Source organism: Epinephelus moara, chromosome 17 (assembly GCF_006386435.1).
Source record: "Epinephelus moara isolate mb chromosome 17, YSFRI_EMoa_1.0, whole genome shotgun sequence".
Taxonomy (NCBI): Eukaryota; Metazoa; Chordata; class Actinopteri; order Perciformes; family Serranidae; genus Epinephelus; species Epinephelus moara.
This window is the reverse complement of record NC_065522.1, coordinates 7,664,850-7,686,981: the sequence shown is the minus strand read 5'-3', so window position 1 is coordinate 7,686,981 and position 22,132 is coordinate 7,664,850. Positions and strand designations below refer to the sequence as shown.

At 42.0% G+C, this 22,132-nt stretch overlaps 2 protein-coding genes across 2 annotated transcripts in view; one reads left to right on the top strand and one right to left on the bottom strand.

The window, feature by feature from the left end:
* LOC126404556 (leucine-rich repeat and fibronectin type-III domain-containing protein 4) overlaps positions 1 to 12,146 on the top strand; it is a 38,716-nt gene extending 26,570 nt beyond the window's left edge. Inside the window, exon 7 of the mRNA XM_050067844.1 lies at positions 8,724 to 12,146. Coding sequence (XP_049923801.1) covers positions 8,724 to 10,065 — 1,342 coding nt within the window. The 3' untranslated portion in view covers positions 10,066 to 12,146. The remainder of the gene's footprint in view (positions 1 to 8,723) is intronic.
* Positions 1 to 22,132, bottom strand: part of pcxb (pyruvate carboxylase b) — a 345,950-nt gene that overhangs the window by 132,796 nt on the left and 191,022 nt on the right. The gene's annotated exons all lie outside the window — the stretch shown is intronic.

Sequence of the window (22,132 nt, the reverse complement as noted above, 5' to 3'; positions counted from 1 at the left end):
GGAGGGGGAAATAGAAGCTGGGACAACCAACATAGTGTAAGAGAAAAAACGGGAAGTGAAAGGAGACCACAGACATTTGGGATAAAAAGATGGGAAGGACTCCCTAAAAAAACTAAAAGCAGGAGGCAGGGCAGAGTGGTGAGAGCCCCGCAGCAAAGAGGCAAAGAGGAGTCAAACTGAAATGCCACATCAAAACAGACAAGTGCAGATTTTGTACAGTCCCACGACACATCTGTGGCAATTACACATGGAGAACTAATTACATGATTGAATTGAATGAACTGAATGAGATCTTTGTTCCCTCGCTGATCAGCTGCATTAATTGCTCTATGGAAAACCCTCTACTATTAGGGGAGCTGTCTTGCTACTTGTCAAGGTGTATTACCTCTAAAAACCAAAGCATACAGCATGTGATACATCTATCAATTCAGACAGATGCACAGGGACTGACTCACTTGCAGCATCCCAATGGGTTGTGAGAACACCTTTGACAAATTTGCAACAAAACAGAACACAGGGCTTGATAAAAGGTAGTATTGGATTGTGTTCAATTATACAGCTGTTTAGAGCATTACTTGAAATCCCAGCTGCCCCGGCTGAATTTAGCTCTTGCAAACACAAGGGCGACACAGGTAAAATGTCCTCCTCTGGGGGAACAAACTTTAAAGGAATAATGGAACGGCAGCATCCATAGAGGTGAGGGCTCAGCTGTGCCGCTTCAGACAAGAAAATGCTGATAGACTCAAAGAGACTCACACAGAGGCAAAATAGAGGAGAGATAAGTGTGAAAGACTGAGCCAAGGCAACCGGCGTCACAGGAGAGATGCTGGAATTCAGTGAGGAGGGAGTATCTGAAGTTTGACTAAACTCTAAACAAATCACACCGCCAAACAAAACAAAGGGAAGGAATAACTGTCTCAAAGGAGAGATAGACAAGTAGTGGCTATCTTAAAGGTGAAACTGATATATAAATTCCGAATTGGAAAAGAGAAGTTGGAAGAGTAGATGAGAAGTCTGAGGGCTTTGAGGGAGGAAGCAGGAAAATCGGTCTCGAAGGACAGATAAAGAGCGAATGGAAGGGGGAGGGGCAGCAGCATTTGAAAGGAAGCATGGCACAATGCAGCCAGGTAATTCCAGTATAGATTCTATCATGCTTTCAATGTGGCAGTGCCAACCGCAATATCACACCAGCTAGCAAGACTGAGAAGAGAGGAGTCAGCCAAAGGGAGTGTGGCTTATGAATTCAAAAGGAAAGAATGGACGAGTGAGATTTCATGCTTTCTATCGGGGATTTGTGTTCATATTTTGTTGTTGCTGCTGCTGTATGTGTGCTTTGGCAGGTGGGAAAGAACCAAGCCCAGCTGCATTATGCTGAGGAAGGGGAGGGAGAGACAGAATGGGAGGAAAACAGAGGATTTAAGAATGGAAGAGAGGGAAAGATGAGAACAAAAAGTGAGCTACATATTGAGACAGAGGTATATACCGTATATATAGATTACAGAACAGCAGAGCACATTGTGTGGCTGCCAGATTAAATCGTCTTTAAAGGTCAGCCGCATGCGAGACAACACCATCCTCCATTTTAGCGTGGCTTGTCTAATTCTGATGGCATCTGTGACAGTGCCAGGTGGGATGTCGTCAGCGTGGCATCCGCTGGTCACCGCTCACCCTGTCACCCTTAGCTCCCCTGACACCGTCAACTGAGACCTCCTTCCTGGAGCTCTGCCACAATGTTACAGTGCAACACTTTGATTTGCTCACGAGAAAATGTCCTTGATCCTTTAATGTGAGATGGCATTCAGATATTCTAGAAGCCCGGCAATACAAGGATTTAACAAAGGTTACTGGTTGAATGTGAGTGATTACCAAATAGGCATGTCTTTTTTTTGCCCACACATGGGTACAGCCTACCTGAAGGACAAAGAACAGGAGAAAAAATGTCCCATCATGTTAATGAGGCAGCATTTGTAAAGCAACCTCTGTGGTACCATCTGTTAGAGAATTTGGTGTTTTTCCAGACAGATTTCTAGTTTTGTGCAAGAATTTCTCCTTTACATGGCTGTGCACGGGGGCATGAGCTAAAGACTTAAACAGCCACAGAGCATACAGTGGAACAAAATCCAAAAGCCAAACATTTTGTTGAGACTCTGTCAGAAACATGTTGATTCTGTGGCAGTTATTATACTCAGTTATACTGTAAGGTGTAGTTTAATTATGTATATGTAGTGTATTGAAGGTAGAAAATAGCACAAATACAGCCTTGACATTTTGAACACCATCTGGCATTAAGCACTCATATTATTTGTTGCAGGACTATCTTATAGGATTTCCATTGCAGGATGTTCAGTTTAGGTGTCACTGGGTCCAATCACAGTGTGTATACAGAAATGTAAATACATTATTCAATACCTCTGAATTATACAAGATGCAGTTTGTTGCTTTCTATTGTGCTACTGACCTTTATAAAACAATGGCAATCTGCTGGGACAGACGTTTTAAACACCTTATGAATCACTGGTGCTGTACATAAGGTGTATTAGTAGGGGCATTTGTATCACACTTGTACAAGACATAGACAAAAGTTTCTTATTAGGTTCAGAAGTCTTCAAAGTGTGCGGGCAGGAGTGTAAGGGCTTTGACAATTTTCAAAATTTCTCCCCAATCACCACAGAACCAACTTTCCTGCTGGGCACTCAAAGTGCCAAAGTTTGACACAGAATTTAATGGGAATAGAAATGATCACAGGGAGGGAGAGAGGAGGAAGTCGGAGCACAAATCAGGCAGAGTTTAAGAAATAATGAGAATAATGAAAGTAAAAGTTTCAGGGGAAAAAAAGGACACGCGGTTCAAAATGACAGGGTGAGAGTTTGACAACCGTCGGAAAGGAGCATGCTGAGACACAGACAGATGAGAGCGTGGGTAATGAGCAACAAAAGGAGAGGGAAATGGAAGGATTAAAGAAACAGAACCTGGAAATTAGGTGCATGGCAATACCACTCATTTGCTGCTAATAATTACACAGCATGTCTGACTAATATCTCAAACAGAGTGCAGAACCGGTATATACCGTAAATATTTTAAAAATACACAGAGAGGATTACTAGGTGGTATAAACTATGTTCCTCCAGTGGAGAAATCAAACATCCAGTGACGCTTTGAGTTTCTGTCATGCTACATATGGCTCTTTGAATAGTACAATATGATATTGCTGAGGAAACTAATATCAGCATCCTATTTTAGTCCTGTGTCTGCCTGGTAACCAATACAAGAAATCATACAAGAAACAAGATAAGTGTATCTGCTGAGACAGGGATAGATAAGGATGTAAGGAGAGATATAACATCGGGGCAGGAGGAGGCGTACAGAGACAAAGAGGGAGAGAGGAAGACAGAACATGGACTTAGACAGCCATAAGGATGGAGGGAAGGATAGGGGAGGGACAGAATGGGGTTGAGAGTTCTACCCCAGGGGAAGATGTAATTAAGTGTTAAACTACTGTGTCAATACACGTGTCAACTCATATAAGAGGCAGAGGAAGGAAGGAAAAGAGAAAGGGTCAGCACTCAATACATATGTCAACTTATATTATTCTGTAGGGTCAGAGGGAGGAGGAGGGCAGTGAGTGAGGCAGTGAGATTCATACTATCTTTTGGAATGTGGCTGAAATAACGAGGGAGAGAGAAACAAGGGAGAAATAATGGAGAAAGACAAATACTAGGGGATTGGGGAGAAGAAGGAGGTCATAAAAAAAGGAGCGGGAATGAGAGAGAAAACAAGTGAATCGGGCGGCGCGGGAAAATCAGGCCAAATGAGGGAGAGCCGAGTGAGAAGGATAGATTAAGGAAAGTGAAAAGACAGAAGGAGGGATGAAATAAAATCCAGAGGGGAGGGGACGGGTGGGAGAGAGATTGACACAAAGACAGATCAAGGAAAACAGAAGAAGAGATCAGAGAAAATTGAAGGAGACGGCCAACGAGACAGTAAACAGTCCGAAAAATCAAGACCAAAAATGGAAGAAAGGGTAAACGAACAAAAGACATGACATGGAAAAAAGGAAACGAGGGCAGCATAGATGTCAGCCAGAAGAGGAGATAATTGCTTTGTTGTTCCTCCTCGTCTTTCGCTCTCTCTCCTCTGTCTTGCTTGCTCTCTGTGCCCAATCTTGTCTGGTGTCAGACCACCAGACTTGGTAATGCAGATAGAGAGAAAAAAGAGGAAGAGAAAGATGAGGAAAAGGGACAGGATCCTACCACTCCTTTATCCCCTTGCTATCACTCTTTCCTTTTCCCTTTCTCTCTCTCTCCCTCTCTCTCTCGGGTACTAATAATTACTCGTTTCTGTGTCACCAGCTTGAACAAAGCACTCCCTTGTCTCCTTCACTTTCTCCCTGCATCTGTGTGTATGTGCGTGCCTTTGCAGGGTTTAACCATAATTAGAAGTGCAGGGACAGACACACTTGGCATGTGAGGTGACAGAGCACAACGCCAGTGTCTGCGAATACAGCGACAGTAATGAGAATACCACCCCTGCCTCTTCAACATAGCCAACTCGATCAATTCTTTTGATTTCAGAGCAGTAGTCCAACTTATACATGGTACACTTTATATTCATGAAGATATATAGGTGAATGTCATTTCACATGTCCACACTATGTACCGCACAAAACAGAGCTGCACATTCGCATATACATGTGACAATAGGGACGTAAATATGGTTAAAAATGCATAATGCAGTGAGTGGTTGCAAAATCAGCATATCAAAGATGTATGCGTTTGTGAATGCGTTCCGGGTCTTCCATGTATATTTCAGTGAATTTGCTTGCTTACTTCTTTGACTGCTAGCGTGGTAAAAACATCTAGAGAGTGATTCACGATCTCATAAGGAAAGGGAGAGGTGGTGGGGCAGAGGAGAGGAGTGGTGATATAGCAACAGGGGGAAAGGAAGAGAGGGAGGACGAGAAATATAAGATGAGGGCAGATGGAGAGGTGATGGGGATAAAGGAAGAGAAGAAGAGGGAGGAGGAGCAGAGGTAGCTAAAGAGGAAATCATGGAGAGGAAGAGGACGAGAAGAGGAGAGGAGGAGTGACCTTGGACGCTAAATAATGGTACACGGTTATAGCTGTATCTAATAGAGACATAGTACAATGACAGTGAAAAGGAAAGAGGCTGGGGGGTCAGGTAGAGCCCTGTGAGAATAGCAGAAGGATTTGCAGTGAGCCGAGCTGATTGGCTGCAGAAACACAGTGGAGGTAAAAGACAGAGAGAGAGAGACAAAGAAGGAGAGGAGGTGCAGAGGCAGCGAACATAACTAAAAATATAAGTCAAATGGTGAAAAGGTCCCAAGAAAGAGGTCGAAAATGGAACAAAAAAGGAGTGCACAGCTGCAGATTTCAGTAGAGGGAAAGACAGGGCAGGCGATTACAAAGCAATGAAAAGGGCAGAGGATACGGAGAGATAAGGGTGAGGGACTGATCAGCGAAAAGGAAGAAAATCTCTTCATAAAAGACGATGGATAAAGAATAAGGAAGATAGATCGAGGGAGGGGAGGATCGAAAAAGAGCTGAAAGGAAGGATAGAGGGAAAGATGGAGGATAGAGGGAATAAAGAAAGGGGCAGTGAATGGTGGGATTAGAAATATGACTCAAGGATTCAGTCAAGGTGCGTGTGTGTGAGTCATGGCCACAATTATTGTTGATGCTGTATACCAGTGTATTATACAGTACGTAGCACAGACTGCAGAAAGCTTTCAGTTGTTTCATGTTGATGCACATATACACATTGATATATACACATTGATTTTGTGCAGCACAATTCATAATGCAACTGCATATCAGCAAGTCGAAAGGGAATCAGCACAAATATTGCTTGTATAAGACAATACTGAAGCCAATAAAGCATGCGAAAGCAATAATAATCGAATTGAGACACTGGGCGAAATGGGTAAAGAACACGAGAAACCAGTGTGCACCAGACAGTGAATCAGAACCCATTTAAATATAACCTTTGTTACAGGAGCAAGCCCCCTCAGCCCAGCACGCTACTCCCCACAGTGATGGTCAAGTCGCTCTGCCTCGTCGATTCTATCAATTATACACAGAGGCATAAAGGCTCTGGATGAACTGACACCATGGTAATATTTCTAAGGGCCTTTTATAAGCCTATAATATGACCAAGGCCTTTTATGCAGAAACGGAGGCGGCGGTAGCTTTACTCAGGGCTGCTTCTTGCATATTTCATGCGAGAAATCTGATTGAGCACCGACTGTCTTAGTACTAGTGGACTTTACGGGGCAATTCAATATTCCACAGTGTGACTGATTGCCCAAGACAGGCTTTCATTTTGGGTTTCCATTCCTGCGATATTTGGTTATAATGCTTTGGTTTGATTTCACATCTTAAGATGCCGTACTCTTTGCTGTAGGAATATAAAAAGTTCTCACTCAAAGCTCCACTTTGCTACTTTCTTTCCCAATTTCAGTTATTGCTCTGAAGTCTCAGGCCTCGCAATACAGTCACTGTCCATCATTTCGCAGAGCTGCCTGACACCTTGAAGAATAGCAGTTCCTTTAGTGAAGACATTAATTGAAGGAGACTTCCAAACTTATTCAACTATTTCAGGAGTGAGAATGGATAGCAGCACTTGCAGCAGTTTTATTGTTTCATTTTCTGTTGTGAGTCTGCTGTGATCCAACGAGACGGGTTTTATGTCAGCGTTGGCTCGTCGAAAAGAAAGAAATGACTAATTCTGGGAAATGAATCCGGGGAAGCTGTCTGGTCATAAAAACAGAGTGTTTAATGTGTGGAGTTGGCATGAAGAGATGCTTAGTACTGCACTGTTGAGCCAGCCTTTGCCATGGTAACCACACACCTGGCTCCTTTGCTAAGAATATTTTGAATAGTGAATTTGCAACATCAGAAAGAAATCTAAAGCGACCTAATGACCACTGGATGAGGCTGATTTTAATGAGGCCGCATGATGTCTGTTAAGATTATACTGGTGCTTGCAGGGCATTGTAATGCCTTAAGAAATCATACTGAGCTTCTGCTGGAAATAAGGAGTTTGAAGGTATTTCTGTGCCAGTGCTTGCTATTCAAATCACTCTAGGAGATTTGCTAAGGCAGCGTAACTGAGAAAACACTTTTAATCCTAAATTATACCTGTGCAATAGTTGATATTCTAGGCATTTGTTCAGAAAATTTCAATTTTGTTCACTTTTAAGCCTTGAGAAGGCAGTGGAAATCAGAGATCAATATTCCTACTTAGCTGTACTGTAACCCAAATCCATTGGTCTGCCCCCCTGGTTTGCTCTGAGTAGGCCGCCTCTTTTGTTTCTCAAGGCCCCCTAATCTCATCATTTCTTCAACACTGATATAAATACATTTGTGAGAATTGTCAAACTCATTCCACTTGTGTTATTTGCTTAACAGCAGCTAAATTACACCCAAGAATTACGCACGTACCTGTAGGCTGAGTTGTTACTGTCCTTGGTCTCTTTATTTCGAATGCATTTTAAACAGGCAAAGGTTAGGGGGGGCTTCTGTAGTGGCTCTCCTGGTGTCTGAGTCACACAATATGGCATTTATAGGATGTAGCTCAAGACTGAAGGGAGCGGGAATGGTTAGCAACAGACGATACAAATAAGCCCTTTGATGTAGAGAGAAGAGCTAGAGGAAAAAGAGGGAATCCGAGGCCAAAAATGGCAGGAGAAGGAAAGAAAAATAAATCACTGACAAAATATTCATGGTAGCAACACAGATATACACAAACTTGCCCACACAAGAGGGTTGGACAGCAGAGGGCAAATTCATACCCATCAGCGACAGACACTTGAGCTGTGCTACAGTCTCCCACACATACTCTACCCTCACGTCACATACACAAACCCACTGTCATGAAAAATACACAGATTTTTATTCTAGTGTGTCCTAAATACAAAAAGCCTCAACACTTGCACACACTGAGACATACAACTTACGTAAAGCCTGTGCCCCTCCGTTCTCATCACCACCTCTCTTCGTTGTTTTTTCCCCCTCTCTCCATCTCTCTATTGTTCACCTCTCCCCTGTTTGTTAGTTCTAACGGCTGCTCGAACACTTAAAATGAGGACACATTCAAAGCACTTCTCTCTTTATTATCCCACGCAAGCACTCACTCATTACAGACACACGCAGGAGTGCATTTGCAGTCAAAATACAACAAAACACACCCTCACTTCACGGCAATACATTGACACAATCATTTCCTATAAACACTAATCAAAACCACAGAATGTGCCACCTTCACTGTAATCCTAGCCCTGACCGTTAAACCTAAAATGGCCTCTTTTTTAAATGTGAGGTCCCACAAAATGGCTTGACGTTTGCTTCTCGCAGGGATTCAAGTACGAGCACGCACACATACACACAGCCTTGCACTCCAAATGAGCAGACAGAGTTCTCTTTTCATGTTCCCTGGGCGCGCTCTCCATCAATAGCCTCATTTTCCCTCTCTCCCCCTCCTGCAGTATCCACTTCTGCGCTGTTTCTAGCCATCCTTGCAGCCCTCCTTTCCTCTGCTTCTTTTCCAATATTCAACCCTTTCTCCTTACTTCCACAATTGTTAGAATATTCGTGCTAAGCTTTGAGTTACTGCAGATATTTTACATTTCACCACATAGCCCATGCACAGCATGCATGTGCATTTAACTGACCTCTATTTTTTTCCTTTCTTTTGTCCCTCTTTAGAATTCTACCATCGACCAGTGACCGTTTCCTGTTGAAGAACTTGGTCTCAGGTGTGGACTATAACCTGTGTGTGCTGGCCATTTTTGATGACACAGTTACATCATTAGCAGCAACAAAAGTCCTGGGCTGTGCCACGTTCTCCACCAAGGATGTTTACCCAGCCTGCCGCTCTCTCCAAGCCCATTTCCTGGGCGGGACGCTGACCATATTGGTTGGCGGTGTTGTTGTCGTCACCCTGCTCGTGTTCACTGTGGCGCTTATGGTTCGCCACCGTGTCTGCAATCATGGCGACCACATGATATGCCATAATGGCAACACTGAGGCAGGAGGCGGGGCCTGTTGTCAGGGTGGAGGCGTAGGGGGCGGGGACAAAGGGGGAAACAGTAGTGGGTGTTACCAATCTAATGGTTCTGGGGACATGATGATGGTGGTCCTGCCCAATGGTCTGCCATCCAAGAGAGGAGGGGAGAAGGACAAGGAGAAGGACAAAGACAAAGAGAAGGAGAAGGAAGACGCTGATTCTGCTTCCTCTCTGCCTCCAAAACTCCCTCCAAAGCCCAGGCCCAAGCCTAAAGTCAACCTGGAGCAGTTTCTTTCAGCTGGGGGGGTTGTTTCCACAACAACAGGGGCAGGAAGTGAGATGGCATTGGTGGTGAGGCAAAGGAAGCTGGAGAAGGCGCCGCCATACACCCCTGAAAGTGACAGAACTCCCCTCTACTATTCCCCTTCCCCTTCATCCACCCTGCCCCGTCAGTCACACTCCAGGGATCGCCCAAAACCCCGTCTGGAGCGAGAACTGACCAATCGTGCCAGTTTCTCTCTGGCTGCACCCCTAAGAGACTCAGATTTGTTGGACTGGAGAATCAGTCCCCGAGGCAGGGACAAATGGAACTCCTCACAGGCTTATCAGAGCCCCCTGTCCCCCCTAAGCCCTGCTTGTGGGACAGTTAGCAAACGGCGGCACTCGCTGGATATGGGCTCCTCTGTCGCCCTAGCGACTGATGCTGCTGCAACTGTTGCCAAGCGCTACGGTGCTGTGAATTATGCCAAGCGACTGAGCGTGATCTGGACGAGGCGGAGCCAGTCTCTCCATGGAATGCTGGTGCAGTGCGCTTCTACGACAAGCACAACATCTTCGACGACCAGCGACGAGACTGAAAGCGGTGCCGGCTTTGGGGCTCGCTGTGAGTTCCAGCGGGGATACATTCACGCTTATAACACCACCAATTCCAACTCTAACACTGGGATTTCTACCGGGAAAGCGAGCAGTGTAAAAGACAGGGGGAGACAAACAGGGAAGGACGGAAGGAGTGCTGAAGAACTGGAGGAAAGTGTTGTGTAGGGGGATCTGGAATGTAAAGAAAAAAGTAAGAGGGACAAAGGGTCTGTGAGACTGTTTGAATGGGATCTTGATTTGAAGGGGGCAAAGAGGTGGAGTCAGGGGAGAAACTGAGGGAGCACGACAGGGAAGATGAAGTGATTGCAGATGAGGAGGGGGAGGTTGTGAGTTTAGACGAAGGGACGAGAGTAAAATTGATTAGAGTCTCACTTGTGCTGCTGCTGCAAAAAAAAAAAGGAAGTGAGGGGTACCTGGAAGTCAGGTGAAGATTTTTAAGAGGCTCCTCAAGCTGACCTGAAGAGTGATGGGCGGAAAAATAAGTGTGGAGAGGGATGTGAGAGGAAAAGGGAAAAGTGGGAAAATTATAACAGTTGTGTGTTTTAAAATGGTCTTTAATAACTCAAAGCTGAACTTAAGATGTATCGGTTAATATTAAGTGATACAAGATAGGAAAAAAAGTGACAACAAAAAAACACAACTCAGAGAAATCACGACAAAGAGAGTGACAGCTGTAAGAACAGACAATGTCAGTGATATATATAGGCACAAAGGGAGAGACATAATCAAACAGGGGAACACATCAATAGAGCAACAGAACAAAGGTTATACAGCAGAGACAGAGATGGCGTGAGCTCAGCATGGATCTCAGTAAAGCCTTTACACTAATAGAACCAGACTCTTGCTAACACTTCAACTCTCCAGGGCCTCAGCCCCCACAACACCACGAGGGTTTACACTGGATCAAAAACAACAACACAACTGGTAATACTGGAGAGACACTCCTCTCTGACAGAAATACAACAGTAATAAAATAAAAAATAAAAAAGAAGAAGATTTGGATGACATAGTCCTGCTTTGTTATCTTGTTTTTGACTCCAACACTGATGGCCATTTTGAAACTCTTTTTCCAAAACACAATGAATGTGACTTTTATGTGTCCTCTGTGGCTGGACAATGATTTTGGCTTGCCGTGCCTGCGGATTATGGCAGCATAAATACAGAGCTGGGTGCATTGGACATGATCAATCGATACCGGCTGGAAAGAGCGAGTGCAGCACAGACATTATTAAAAGAAAGACATTGGGATTACAATGGAGTCGATATGGATTACAAAATGGAGCAGACAGGGATGCAGGATGGAACATATGCACGTGTGCATTTCTGAAAGACAAGATCTTACTGGATGTCGGATGATAATGGACCAAACAAATGAATAATGCTAATGGATGCATAAGTGTGCATGCATTGACGGATCAGGGACAGGATGTGCGTACGTGTGCCTGTGTGTTGTTAGTGTGCACACATGTATATGAATGTTTGTGAGGGGCAATCCAGTCAACCAGACTCCATTTGTGTTTAATAAGGTTTAGCGCTTTCTGGACATGCTGTAAAAGGAATAAATGTAAAAATTTGAGATTTGCGGTCCACCCAAAGTGAAGTTAAAAGCAAGTAAATCGCTATTTCCAGCAATGTAGCATGGTCAGAAAGCAGCAAGCATTACAGGGGGAATTTCAAATTCATTTTTTGTGACTTCAGACTCCTTTGTGCCACATGGATTCACTTTAAATCCAAACAGTGAATGTTTTCAGAAAGGAAGCAGATTTAAAAAAAAATGACAGAACCCCTATGGAAGCAACTAATGATATAAACTCTTCAAGACTTTGTAAAACTTAATATGGGATGACTGATCCAATGGCACACACCACAGAGACTCTTAAAAACTTCTATCAAAGAGAAAAAATGAAAAGAGAAAACTTGAAAGTACATATATATAGTATATATATATAAAATGATGTTACTTGTCGCACCATGTGTTTCTGTTTTTCAAAGTTTTCTGGGGAATGATGTTAGGATCAAATACAAAAATATAAAAACGTGTGATTTTTTGTTTTAGGCAAAAAATCTTCATGATTAGAACATAAAAAAATGTTGATTATAACTAGGCAGAAAAAGATCAAAACAGATATTGAAGAAGCACACACAGCACAAAACACACTAACTGGCAAGCGCACACACCCCAAAAGATAGACACACACAAACAGATGCCTACAAAACAGAGCCAACTACATTAATAACAATGACTTTAATCATTACTGTTGTTTCCTTTCTGTTTTTATTTCATTTTGCCAAAGTCAATATTGTTCTCTGGACTTGATATAAATAATAAAAATTACATGTATGGAACAGAGACGGACTCATTAACACAAGGGAGTAAGTTGTGTGTCATGTGTGTTTGCCATGTGTTCACGGATGTTGCACAAAAGTGTGTATGTGTAAAAAAAAAGATTTTACAGAATGACATTGTTTGTCTGTGTTTTTGTGGTTTAGTAATCACAAAGTGCCGAAACCAAATTTTAAGACAATTGAGCGCTATTTAAATCAGCTATCTATTTGTAACTTGGATACAGATAAACATAAACATGCTAGCTTCTTGGTTTCATTTGGATTTGATAAGAAATGTGAAGATGATTCAGTCTGAAAATGTTCTGAGCTCAAGGCAAACTTGTGAGTCAAAGAGGCTGCATGTCTGTGTGGCAAAATGTTGTTTACATGTCAGTCAGTGGAGTTGATTAGAAGGTAAGGGTGAACCTTCTTGAGGTAATTAAAAACAGCATATGAGACAGAAAAGATGGCATGAGAAAAACAGAGCATAAAAGAGAGGCAAAATGAAGAAAAGAGGGAGATCAATAGCTCCAAGAACAGATGGAAATGCATTTAGAAAAGACGAAAAAGATAAGAGTAAACAAAAAAGACTAAAAACAGAACAGATTTGATATGAAGCGTGGAATAGGAAAGAGGGCTGAAGTGACAACAAACAGATTGAGAAACAGAAAAAGAACTCCAAGCTGTCAGACTAATGGATCACGATTCTGATGCTTTGTTATTACCAACCATATCTGCTGGTTTCAGACGGTCTAACCATTACAAGAGCCTTTCACTGCTCCCTGCAGCTGAGTTAAACACTAATTTAGCAGGGAAGCAAAGGCCTGAGCTGGCAGCAATCTGCAACTGAACAGAGCTAATTAAACTTCTAAAAATACAGATGAGCAGAAGAAGAGACAGCAGTAAATTTGAAAACATGAACTAGCAAACATAAACATCCATTCAATTATCCGTTTTCTTTATTTGGGTCACGTGGCAACAGGTGAAACATGGTAGCCTGAACCTCCTTTTCCAAAGCCACAGCGTTTAGCTCTTACTAGGGGATCCCAAGGAATTCCCAGGCTAGATGGGAAACGTAAACCCACCAGCATGTTCAGCGTTTGCCTCTGGTTCTCATCCCAGTGGATGTTCCCAGAATACCTCCATGGGGAGGCATCTGGGAGGTAGGAATCCAACAGTGAGCTGAAAGGTGCTGAATGCTGCACAGAGCTGCAGCCTGGCGTTCTTTCTCAGTTGCATCAGCATTATTAGCATTATAGGGAGTAATTTAATTCAAATATCAAAAGTAATGCTTAAAGGAAAATAAAGCCTCACATATGCGAAAAGAGAGAGAAAAGCAGAGAGGCATGTTTTCATTTTCTATTAAGCCCTTTGCGGACGCTGCTAAAAGCCCAAAATGGAGTGTGTGAAGGATGTGGAGAGGGAGAGAGGGGGGAATGTGAGAATGCTGACACACCTAGAAGATGGACAAATAGATGATGATGAGCAAGGGAGAGAGGGAGAGAAGTGAATGAAGAGGGAGGTCATTGTGTTAAGCTTTCAGAGTGTGTGTGTGTGTGTGTTTCGCTGAATGTGCTCATTTTGTGTGTGTTATTTTTGTCACCTAAGTCCTTTCCCAAAGTTTATTGCCAAGAAGATAAAAGATCCTCTCACCAGAGCAGGATCAAATGAGACAGGGTAACTGGTGTGTGTGGTGTTGTTTGTGCAACAAGGGTTAATATGTTCACCTGCCTCATGAGCTTTGCACATTAGACATCACCGGACACAGTGTCCTAATTTGACGCCATCAAAAGTGACACCAGGAGAAATAAAGTAGAGAGGGAGAGTGTGTCCATGTGCGTGTGTGTGTCCCAGGACATCAGGTTGGAGGACAATTTGATTTGAAACTCATAAGTGGCCACATTAAAATCAGGACTGAGTCTGTGCTAGTCACCTTTGAGAAAGAGAGAGTCAGTGGATGTGTGTGTGCACTTGTGTGTGACGGGCAAGAACAACACAGCACAGCACACCACCCCTCCCTCTGCTTTCTCCGCCGAAGGCAAAACCCTGGCCCAATTTGACTAATTAAAAAAATGCTGAGTAACAAACACACATCTACACACAAACTCACCTTATAACACACGCATACACAAATATGCATATATATGCATTTACAAGATAACCTTGTGGCAGTCGAGGTTGCGTGTTTCTGCGTGCACGTGTGTGTGTGTGAGTGTGCGAGAGTGTATATTTGTGTGTCTTGAAAGGCCACGGCTGCCTGTAGCCAAACTTCCTCTGACATTTGCAGTTATGATCAAGGTATGATGCATTCCCCTGCAGTCTGCTGAGTAACTGCTGACTCAGGGTGCATCAAGAGTCTGCACCTCTTGCACTAGAAACCAGTCGGACCAGTTCTGCAACACGCTGATAGAGTAGAGTAGAAATCAGTTCAACCAGCTCTGCACCACAGTCAAAAGGTACCAAGAATTCACATCAAACTATGATTACTGACCAATGACATTACCATGGCAACTATGCAGCTGTGTCACGAATACAGTCTGAAATCATTAGTTGAACTCTTTTGATAAAGTCCTTAGAGCAGTACACAAGTCGAAAAATACAAAACAGCTGAATGGACCTCAGGTCTAAGAGATAATCCCTGAGTTCCTTTAGAACATGACTAAGCCTTCTATAACATAGCCGAGGCTCAAACTGACTTAATAAGTGCCGACATTGTAACTTACAGGGACACAACTCTATTGAGAAGAGAGACTGTAGTAATATTGCAAAAGAAATGCTCAGACACTAAAAAACAGGTTTGTATGAATTAATGGGCACATAAAAACAAAGAAAACACTATTTAAGAACAAATGTAGATTTCAGTTGAATATTGAGTTAAGATTAATTCAACCTTGATATCCTCTTGAACATTTAACATTGACTACAGAGCTTTTTAACTCTGCATGGCCGATAATATTTAAGAGATTACAAATGTGAAGATAAAAGAAATTGGTGGCCATGGAGAAGACAAATTTGTTTCTATTTGTCATTGTCAAAAAATGCTTTTAAAAATGAGTTCGGTATGGTAATGTCTTAAATCGTCATTTATTCATTAGATGCAGTCTCCCACAAATATGCGACACATTTAGAACCCCTCAAAGGATGAAGTGGCAGTAGGAGTCACATCTAATTAATCGCTTTAACTGAAATTGTCAGCAAGAGTTAGTGAATTTAAAGTAGTGTGAAAGAGTGAGACAGTTATTTTTAAATCTACAGCTACAAATAATACAATACACACAACCAAAAAACAGTTTTTACTTGAGAGGCTAGAAAATATATAAATCTTTCCTGCACTTGATTAAAATGTTACTTTTGAGTATAAAGCACTTTCACATTTTGACCTTCTGTTCTATAACAGACTTCATTATAATACATGACTGTTCTTTTACCATATGTGCATGTCATCTGGCTACGAGTGCACTACAGCTGTGCCATTTTAGTCTGTCTCTTTAAATTTCCTGTAAAGCTTTTCTGCAAAGCTCTTGAATTCTGGACCCTATTATGCCGTGCAGAAATTGTCGGGTACTGTGTGTAAACAGTATAAGGAGTGAAAGTAAAAGCCAACCCAACAGAGATTACAACTGTATGAATCTATACAATCTTCTTTGGAAAAATCCTGCACAGTATACCTTCAGGGATATTGTTCTTTGGAGTTGACAGCTCTTAATTTGAATGTTCCTGCATTAGCTGATGAACCATCATGCAACTCTATTGTTTGATATTCACAATAATGATGGTAACATAGTGCCACTTTGATACTTCAAACCAGTCTTGAACATATGGAATCCATGGCCAACCAGACATTAATCTGTGTTTCTGTCTTGTTTTTATTTATGTTTTTTCAGTTTACTATTTTGGGTAACCAGGCTCTGGGGAAAGTAGGCTCCAATGATGAGTACAGATCGTCAGAAGAGTGAATGATCAAGGCTGATGGCTACAGAAAGCTAATTTTGTGCAAGTGTTACCATGTTTTGATGGGATTCTCTGAGAATTACTACGTACTAATTCAAAGCATTTACAACATTTTTGCCTGGATGGTTCAGACCGGCGGAGTAAAGACATACAGAAACTATCTTCTCCCTCTTAACATCACTTCATCATATGCTGTCAGTTACTGTTGAACTCAACGTTGTCAGGACTCCTCAACAACTCAGCATAGCGTGGAGAAGATGAGAGACAGTGGGAGAGTAGGAAAAGAGGATTGAAAGATGAGGAGATAGAGATAGAGAGATAGCAGAAGAGAGGTAGATAAAAGATTGATTGGAAATAGAGGAGCAAAGAGAGGGAGGGAGGTGGGAGTAGCTGTGAAGGCAGAGATCGATGAAGGAAGTGGGGAAGAGAACTGGAGTACTACAGCAGCAAAGGAGAGGGAAATTACCATTTGCCTTATCTAAATACACGATAAAGAAAACCAGCTTCTACTTCTATTACTTTTTTTTGGTTCCTAGAACTGCTGACAGACACTGGACAGGAAGCAAGTATCCAATTTGTGTAAAACTGATACCCCCACGTTGTGGCGATAAACACCAGCATTAGCGATACCGCACACACCGACAGTCTCAGCTATAGTGTGTTTAATTATGCCCAGGTAGCTGAGTTAATTTGATAATGACATGCTACACAGAGCACCTTTAATGGAACAGATGTGAGAGGAAATGAAAGAGAAATAGAGATGACAGAAGACACAAAGAAGGAAGACAAAGGTGGAGAAGCGATGCTCAAACTAGAGAATTGCTAAAATGATAGAAGATGCCGAGCCTCCTACAAAGTTAAATGCATCATTTCCTCTCTCTCCATCTTTCTCTTACTTTCTCTCCACTATCTTTAATTCAGCCGTCTATCTAATTTTCTCTCTCCCTCACCTTCACCGACTTCTCATTCAATTCTTTGTTCACCACATTCGCTCCTAATCTCCATCTCTCCCTGACCCCGTGCTCCTTCGCTTGCATCTCTCATTGTTTTGCCAGTTCGCTTCGGCTGTCTTTCACTCATTTTATTCTGCTCTCCGGACTGTGAGGAAATACCTTTAGTCTCTCGGTGTCATGCTCTCTTGAGGGATATTAACCGTCTTCTCTTTTTCCCTGATTCTTTCCCTTTTTCTCTCTAATTTTAATGTATCTCACTGTCACTCCCACTTTTGGCTACCATGTCAGTACCACTCCACCTACCCACTCTTACAATTTCATATTAAAATTCATCTCTCCGCTTTTATTATATCACCCAAATATATTTTGGCATTTCATTTTTTTCCCCTCTGACCTTGTCCCTATCCATTTTATTCCTTTGATTCATTTTCTCCTTTCCTCCCCACTCCTGCCTCTACCTAAATGCCCCTTTCATTTCTCTTGCTCAACAGCTGCATATTAAAATGTTTCCCCAGAGTCTGGCTGTAATTATTTGGTGTGACTACATACCTGAATGCAATGGTAAATGTAAGCAGATGAGGAAGAAGTACTCAGATATTTCATAAGTACAATTAGTAATACCAGAGGGCAGAAAGACTATTAAATGTTAATTTCTATAAACCGATTTTGCATATGGATGCAGTATCAGAAGTGTTTTGGTTTTCATTTGTAGCTTGGGTAGTATTGACCAATCATGTTTGAACAGCAGGTAACAGTCCGTGTACCAAGTACCAAGAGTAAAAGTACTCATCATGCAAAATGTACCATTTTAAAATAATATATGTTATTGGATTATAATTGACGCATTATTGTGTACATCACTTTAATGTTGCAGCTATTAAAGGCGGAGCTCATTTCAAATCTATAATAATGCATCATAATTTATTAGTTGATTATCTTTATTGATTTTCTGAATCTGCAAACTAACTAATCTCTAAAATTATTAAATAAATGTAGTGGAGTAAAATGTACAGTGTTTCCCTCTGGGATGTAGTGTGAGTAGAAGTATTAAGTTAGATAAAAAAGAAATAGTCAAGTGAAATACAGGTACCTCAATATTGTGTTTAAGTATGGTACTTGAGCTACATTCCACCACTGATTATGCGGCAGACGTCTAACTGATGGCTTTTCAGTGAGTTAGTGTAGTGAACATGTTTGCAAAACTCAGATTTTAATGTAAAAATTCTCACGTTGAAACATATTAAAAGGGATTTTTCAACTTCATGCTGAAAAACAACAAGATTTATTCCATTCAGCAGCTCTCTCCTTCACCTCTGTCCTCACTCTTCTTCACACATATTTTTCCTCTCTTCTCGCCCACTCCTTATTCAGCCACTAAGTAAGAGAACATGTTATTGAGAGACAATGATTATCTCCCTTACTTTCAGTGACTATCCTCCCTCCTTATTCTCTCTAGATTTCTTCTGTCCATCTCTAATTTATAAATATTCTTCCAAGATCTGGTAAAAGTCATAAGAAATTAAAATGGCATTTGAGTTAGTTTGCAGACAAAAAGAAAAACATGTAGGAACAGAACATGTGACTTTTGCCGGATGCATTTATCCAATATTACCTGCAGTATTATGAGTGCACATGCTTTTTATCCCAGTAGGAATAGAAGCCCTCCAGCAGTATTAGTGTCACCTTACCCTTCTAACCTAGCTATTGAGCTACACAAGGAATGGGACCCCTGACCATGGCAGCGTCAGTAAACGTTTTGCCAATTGAGCTATATGGAGGTGATGCGTTTTTCACACAGCCGAATGGACAGGCTCAGTGTGAGCTGTGGAGGCTACCATAGAAAGAATGTGAATTGTATTTGTCAGAGGGCAGTAGGCGGTTACAAAACCTTGGGGCTCATGCATGAGGTGTAAAGGCGGTGTTTACCTGATATCATTCTTGAAACACTACAATATAGATGACCTTGATAGCTGTATGGCGGGAGTTTCAGGATGTAATCAATTGCTGGTATGTCAAAGAAACATATATGTTCAATTTAAGATCAAGATTGCCATTAGTACAACACAAACAAAATAACATGTAAGGTATGAAAAATTGGATTTTTGCTTTTTTGTACAATTTTAATGACCAATTTTTAAGGGGAAAGAAGAACTAGAATTGCTGCCTTGCAGTTGTATGCCTCTGCACACTAGTCAAGTTGTAGTTATAGTTTGCATCCATGTCTATGAAAACATGGATGCTTAACACAAATCTTCCTCCTGGCAGCATGGAAGATCTGTACAATCAGCACAGTTTCGAGGTGGACTACCAAGATTTGGGCCCCCATTCAGTATCTGACCAAATGTCTCTCCCTTTGTTCCTGAGGTATGATTTGCATAACGGCCAGACAAGTGTTTTTGCAGAACATTATGTCACAGTGAAACTGACCTTTGGGATATTAAATGTCATCACGTCATCATTTTATCTTATTAGACATCTGTGTGAAATTTTGTCATGCATAGCATACAAATTCTTGAGTTTTGGCCAAAAACATGTTTTATGACAACACAGCTACCTTGACGTTTGACCACCAAATTCTAATCAGCTCATCGCTGTGTCCAAATGGACGTGTGTGCCAAATCTGAAGAAATTCCCTCAAGGCTATCCCATTCATGAGAATGGGATGGACGCAAGGTCACAGTTATCTTGACCTTTGATCACTAAATTCTAATAAGTTGAGGAAAGGGTATTCTTGAGATATCGTGTTCATGAGAATGAGATGGACGAGGTCACAGTCATCTTAACCTTTGACCCTTGACGACCAAAATCTAGTCAGTTCTTCCTTGAGTCCAAGTGGATATTTCCTCAAGGCGTTCTTGAGAAATCTCGTTCAAAAGAATGGGGCAGACAGAGAGATGGACAACCTGGAAACATAACGCTTCCAGCCACGGCTATTGCCAGCCCAGAGGCATAAAAACTGCATGCTGCATGTTTATATTTCCCCTTTGGATGATCAATTTCTTACATTAAGAGTACAGCAAGTCACATTTTTGACCTGGATCTCTTCTCCACACTGTGCCCTAGATTCCGATATCAGATGCATCACTACAGAGATACTTGCATTTTGCCAGTCCTCTCCTCATTCTGTGATACGCGCGCCTCTCTTGGCCGCTCTCTGCTACTCTCATCCTCTCTCCATCTTGCCATTTATCCAATTTCTGTCCCTTTCCCCAATTTCGCTCTTTCAGTACTTGCTCTCGATGGTCCTATGATTGTTTGCAGTTGTTTCCGCTCACTCCTTCGCTCGATCCCTTTCACCTCTGCCAGCTTTCCTCGTTTAACTTGTGTCTTCTGTTGCAACTAGGGGAGTACTTCACTGACAGGCTCTCTTGGAAAACTTGAGAGAATTTCACTCTCTGATTCTTCAATGTCTTCTCTGTTCACCCCTCCACCTCTCCATCACTCATATTTATTTTGTTCTCCCCATTTCCTTTCAGTATGCTCTATTTTGTTTCCCCTCACCTTTTTATTCCTGACATCGCTTCTTTTCTCGTATTTTGTCCCAGGTGTGATTTTGCCTTTTCCCTCCTATTTCTTACTTCACCGCAGGGCCTCTCCTGCTCATCAGTAGCTCTCTGAACATCCCCGCCCACTGCCCATCTCTTCTTCACGTTTCCCCCGGAACAAGGAATGAAAAGGGAGCTTCCTGCCCTCTTTTCATCATTTTTCACTGCTCTTTCTCTCTGTCTGTCCTCCATGTGGCGATGCTACCACCTACTCCTCCCACTCAAGATCCCCGCGGGCTCCCTTTAGACTTCTGATCAGAGGGAGGGAGTGAAATTTTGTAACTCTTCTCATCTTGTGACGTTCTGCGGTTTCTTTTCTGAGAGGGTGATGGTAGGAGATCTTGGTGTGTGTGCTTGTGTGTGAAAGACAGTGGCAAAGAATAAGAGACAGATACAGTGGGGTGTCATCTTTCAGGCTTTCAGCCTGTTTGCTAGAAAGCAAGCAACAGGGGAAGTGAAGAATAGGAGGCAAGAAAAGAGATCCAAAGAGAGGAGAAAAAGGTACAGAGTCAAAGTAAAAGAGAATAAGGAAGATGGGTGTCAATGAATGATATAAAGAAAAGAAGAAAGGGGAAAAGACATCAATAAATAATTGCCTAATACCCTCAGCATTGCTAGTGTTTGTCTCTTGCTTGCTAAGTGATTGCTACAAACATGCATGCTCACTCTGAGCTCTGCTAATAAACAAAAATTCCATACAAGCAGCTTACATTTGCCTTTTGTGGCTGCTCAATTAGGGAGGCTAAACCCCACAAATCCACTCCCATCTCTGAACTAACACTATTTACCACCACTAAAAACCTCAGAGAGTTGTATGTAAATCTCCCAAATACCTATGCCAAATTAGTTATACTAACAGCCACACCAATGTGGAGAAAACAGATGATTGTCACTCTCCATAATTCAGCTGCAAAATATAAGAGAAACAGGATCCAACTGTTGGTCTTACAACTTTGCCCCTGGCTCTACTGTTTACGATTCAACTGGGACCCAAACTAAGATAAAAATCTCACCCAGTCACCAAGGTTCCTGGAGACATACAGTAAGACCTCAGCTCAAGAAACACAGCTTTACAACCACTGGGAATCTCAGCTGAGCTATAATTGGTACTAACTGCTGAGAGAGGGGCCTTTAGCTTTTTCGTTGACAGCACCAGACAGTAAGCAATTTAACCTTTCTCCTTGTCTAGCCATGCCTAAAGGCCAAATACTGTGGGAGATTATTAGTATGAAATATTCAGCAGTTTGCTTCAGGTGGCTATTTCGGACCATAGTGCGTTGCTTTCCTCAGTGCTGCTAAATGCACCGCTCTTTTCCTAGTTGACTGTATTAAAAGTTTGGTTAAATGTAGAACAGAGAGTCAAAAAGAGATACAGGAAATGGAAAGAGCCTGTTTTTCAGTTTATGGAAGGAAATACTATAAAATACAATGTTTATTATCATCATGAGAGCGACCATA